The sequence below is a fragment of the Perna viridis genome, chromosome 15 (genome assembly GCF_037379345.1).
Source record: "Perna viridis isolate PV_CMFRI_1.1 ecotype Kerala chromosome 15, ASM3737934v1, whole genome shotgun sequence".
Lineage (NCBI taxonomy): Eukaryota > Metazoa > Mollusca > Bivalvia > Mytilida > Mytilidae > Perna > Perna viridis.
The window spans coordinates 13,158,513-13,163,806 of NC_142459.1; the positions used below are offsets into that span (position 1 = coordinate 13,158,513).

General features: G+C 36.4%; 1 protein-coding gene across 1 annotated transcript in view; it reads right to left on the reverse strand.

Moving 5' to 3' along the window:
• Positions 1–972, reverse strand: part of LOC148597000 (leukocyte elastase inhibitor A-like) — a 1,818-nt gene extending 846 nt beyond the window's left edge. Inside the window, exon 1 of the mRNA XM_088562753.1 lies at positions 1–972. Within this exon, the coding sequence (XP_088418879.1) occupies positions 1–871 (871 nt within the window). The 5' untranslated portion in view covers positions 872–972.
• Positions 973–5,294: the final 4,322 nt, after the last annotated feature.

The window sequence follows — 5,294 nt, forward strand, 5'->3', positions numbered from 1 at the left end:
CACCAGAAAGAGCATCGAATTTTCCACTCATCATATCGACTTGCCTTTGAACATTCTGCTTAACTAAAAAGTTCCTCTTTGTCGTTAACTTTCGATCGAATGGCGTCTTCCATTTCCCTTTGAAATAAATTGCATTCACAAGAACAGCTACAGTATCTGGACCAAGAGAATTTTTCTGGAGCATATCTTTTATTTTACTGTTTGTTTGTGATGATATCCAGTCATTTATTGTCACCCTTGAAACCTCTGCATTCTTAACATAGTCGAGTTGTTGAGCATCGCCGCCAAAATATTCCAAGGCATCATCGTTGAAACTTTGCAACAGCTTGAACGTGCTACTCGGAAACAATTTATTTGCTACCGTTAAAGTATTGTTTTTGTTTGTCCTTGAAGCTAATTTGTCACTCAGAATTTTATATCCCATTTTGATGCTTTCTGGTTGGTCATTTTCAAAGAGTGAATTTATAATCTGGCTGTTAGTAGTCCCATCGGTCCCAAGCGCAAGTAACAGCAAAGCGGCAGAAATACTGAATGGTGAGAGAAACTCGTTACTTGTTTTGTCCAGTGCTTCATACATGGAAAATGAAAAATTAGTCAATGCCTCCTCAAATAGCAAGTTAGAGGTTGCAGAAATCGACCTTGTAACACTAGTAGTTGGATTGACAGAAGCAGTAGAGCCGGTTCCAGTGCCCGTAACTAATGGCGAAATTTGTGTTGTATCACCACTGGCACTTGGAGCCACTCCTCCCGTGGTGAACGCTGCAGTAGTTGTATAATTCACTGCAGATTCCGCTGTTACATTGTACAATGTCGTCATTGCTGCTGTAGATGTTGACATTGTCATATTGGCAAGGACGGTCGTAGCATTCATTTTGAATAGTGTGTTTATTCTCTTCTGTTTAATTCAAACACACACATACACACACAGCTTGCCAAGCTCTATATAACTGGAAAAATGTACGAAGACGTAAAATAAGCAGATAAATGAAGACCTTGACATTTGATGACAGTTTTTAGGCTATTTAGATTGTAGTTAAGTATTTTTTTACGTCTTTGTAAGACGCCGAGATTAATAGTATGCTGACATTTTTAATATTAATTGTACCATTGTATGAAATAATTTTTTATTTGTCAGGTATTACTGCGTAAAAGTCGTTGTCGTAAGCAAAATGATAAATTCCCCGTTTCCTCTAACACATACAAAATATGTTAGACGAAAAAACGTACAGTGTAATAATTTTTCATCATTCTTACGCACCGGTTATTGTATGAAAGAAAAAAAAACAGGTGGGAGGACATGGTAAAGAAATTTACAAAAATGTATGAGTGAGGAAATAGGTACACTAGACTGGTAATTTGTGGAATATGCAATAAGGGCTAGCTTCAGCATACAACTTTATTTTTATCAAAGTAGCGATCCGATGATTTTTTTCCTCTTGAAATTATATCTTATTTCAACAGAAAGACAGAAAATACTTCAGTGCATAAGATAAGATAAATAAGGCACCATACCTACTTTACTAACGTGTTACTTGTATAATTACCTTTCCTATACAATTTCATGTAGATTTGTTGGTTTTTTCATGGTGTCATGTTATAAAGACACACATTTTGAAGAAATAATTTTACACGGTAATCAATTAGAAGCCAAAACCTTAAAAATTAACGACTGCTGTAAAATCTTGTTGGTCACGTGTGGTTGACCATAATAAACTGTATGACTAATGGCAGCATTTGTTTTTATGACAGAAGACATTTAAAACTTCAAGTCAAGATCACGACACGGCTTGCTAATTGACTTTGGTATTAATTATTTTTATTTGTCTCGGGCTTACATTGACATTTATGCCCTTTTGGCATTAAATAAGCACATTTAGCGGACTTTAATTTGCATTTTAATCTTCATGGTTTACAGAGCCCGAATAGCTGGAGATGTCATTGAAATAACAGGAATGCATATAGTTGCAGTACAATGCTTGGAACACCGAAGACAAACAGAGGGAAACATTCTCACAACTCAAACACAGGCCCTTGGGACCAGTATTTTTTTGCTCTAAAAATATCCTTAAATCATTTTGTTTCCGGATGTGAATTATTATGTGTGTTCTCTGACATGTCCGCTTGCTATTTAATGCTGTTTATACTATGCCTAGTTTTCTTCTATAGTATGTAGATGAAAACTGGGCAAAATAACTCAAATCTGGAAACAAAATGATAAATGTTATTTTCAGAGCAAATAAAAACAAATCATGGCCTATGAATTCAAAGCAAAGTAATAAAAAGTACAGAGAGGCGAGTATCATAACACTCACTAAAACAAACCTGAAAAAATGCTAACCAGAAGGATGCGCCTGCTTCTTCATCTTTGTCTGTTTGCGATCACGTCTGGTGAAAAGTGGGTATCTGTGATATGTTGAGGTCGTTTATTGAATTGGTTGATCTGGTCAATCTAAAGACCGTAAAAGTTGAAAGTTGATTACACTCACCAGAAGATGGTAAAATTTACATTGAATATTTCGGATAACTGATATCCTTCTTCATCATGAAACTCATAACACTTGATGAGCATAAAACTCACAAAGTTCAAGATCAAAACAGATTCAGAAGCTGAATCACGTACGCTGTGGGTGATTGTACCTTTATCAAAGGCACACATAAACAAATGATATGGAGCCTGCATGAAACTAACAAAGGGGGTTTTTTTTTTTTATCAAAATTAAAAATTAAAATTTACTGTGGAAAACAATTAAAAAAGTCAAAATATAGTAGAACGGCGTATTGATGTATAGCATGTAGTACTGTACCAGCCTTAGACCAAGACCTAAATATGGATTATTTTTTTCTCGTTTATTCCATCTGGAGAAGTTGTTTGTAATTTCTTCATCCAAAAGCTTTCCCTAGACACTCTTTTACATTTTTACCTTTTTTTTTTTATAATGTTCTATGATCGTAACAGCAATGTTGTGGAGATCTTCCTGGGTGTGTCCGGCGGATCTAAGATGGCGACTCAGAGGAAGGTCTGGTTTGCATTTGTAGTCACTACGATGACCATTCATACGCATATTGAAAGATTGTTCTGTTCCGCCAACGTACTGCATACCACATCGGCACTGGAGAAGGTATGTATATGGTATTTTCGGTTTTGTAAGTCACCTCGTAAAAAAATGGCAAATTCCTTTCCAGTGCAGTAGCTTTTAAACGTTTTGGTGTGTACTATCTGGGTACAGGTCTTACATCTTTTATTTCCACATGGTCGACACTGGCCATGGCCTGTTGTATTTTTTTTCGGCTGAAATCGCTGCTCTTACTAATGCATCTCTTAGACTCCTAGATCTACGGAATGCCAGGACCGGGGCCCCTGGAAAGAGCTTGGGATGTTTTTGAATATCTTCCCAATTTGAATGCAGTAGCTACTTAAAGCTATTTGCTGCTGAAATACAATCTAAAGCAATCTAAAATATTTGCCTTCCATATTTAAAAAAAAAAAAAAAAAAAAAAAAAGAATTAACCGAAAACCTGTCTAAACCAGACATCTTTTTATTGAATCTATTCGTATCGGTTCAAATATAAATTGAACCTGAATAAACCGGACATTAAATCAAACAAATTCTACAGTCTAAAATGGGGGTTCGGTTTAGACAGATTTTACTGTAGGATGATGTTTGTTTTTTCCACTGCCCTCACTTTCGTTTTTTATCAAATTGCTCCTTGCATGATTTTTGTAACAATGGGTTAAAACTGTTTTTGTGTAGCTGTTCGTCGTTCTTTAACTTCCTCTTTCAGTTGTGAGATAACAATATCCAATCACTTGTTTGCGATAAAATTATGTAATCAGCAGGAAGGTAACCTAACTAAAACAATAGTAAGTAAATTCACTTTAATTTTTTTTTTGGGTGTCTTAAGTACCACTAAAGGGAGAAAGAGATAGAAAAAAAAAAAAAAAACAACAAAATACACCAAGTATGATTTGTGCCAGAATATGATATATATATATATATATATATATACAACGTCTCAGAATGTGACGACTCTATTCGCTACACTGCTCCATCGGATCAAATTGATACAGGGAAGATAATGTAAACTTATAGAAGGGTCTGAAAATTCCCAAAGATGTTAGAACTGTCAAATTTGCGATGCAAATTTTTGGTCGTTCCCTCCGCGGGACTCGAACTCGTACCGCTGTGACATCTATGGCAACACCGCCTGCACAAAGTCCAGCGCCCTAGACCACTCGGCCAGATAGGCTATATAAAAATATAGCTTTCGCTGGCCGGATCATTCCTCCTCGTAGGATTAATCTGGGCTGTAACTTTGTACACGATGTATGGTAGTACGGGACAGTTCATTTAGATGTTATTATGTAGGATAGAGGATCAAATTAATGATGCATGTCACAACAAATCAATATTATACAAACGTCTCAGAATGTGACGAGTCTATTCACTACACTGTGATCAAATTGATACAGGAAGATATGTAAACGTATAGAAAGGTCTGAAAAATTCCCAACGATGTTAGCCTAGCTGGCCGAGTGGTCTAGGGCGCTGGACTTTGTGCAGGCGGTGTTGCCATAGATGTCACAGCGGTACGCGGAGGGAACGATCAAAAATTTGCATCGCAAATTTGACAGTTCTAACATCGTTGTATATATAACCCGACAACAACACAGAGGTTGCTCGTTATCGATAACAGGAATTGCTCGTTAGAAAAAAAATCGACAACAGGGACTGCTCGTTAGAAGAAAACTCGACAACAAGAGTACAAATCCTACTGCCTTGGAAAAAAAACTCGCCAACAACATTCGAGAGCCTGCTAGCTTAGAACAAAACTCGCCAACAGTACAGGGTCGGCTAGCTTAGAATAAAATTCAGCAACTACACAGGGCCAGCTTGGAATAAATCTGGGCCACAAAAGTTCAAAGATTTCGCTTTTACTAAATACTAGTATTCTCCGAAAAAAAAGTTTAAAGTTGAGAAAATAGTGAAATATTCAGTGAAACCCAAAATGAATTAACCGAAAACCTGTCTAAACCAGACATCTTTTTATTGAATCTATTCGTATCGGTTCAAATATAATTTGAACCTGAATAAACCGGACATTAAATCAAACAAATTCTACAGTCTAAAATGGGGGTTCGGTTTAGACAGATTTTACTGTAGGATGATGTTTGTTTTTTCCACTGCCCTCACTTTCGTTTTTTATCAAATTGCTCCTTGCATGAAATTTGTAACAATGGGTTAAAACTGTTTTTGTGTAGCTGTTCGTCGTTCGTTAACTTCCTCTTTCAGTTG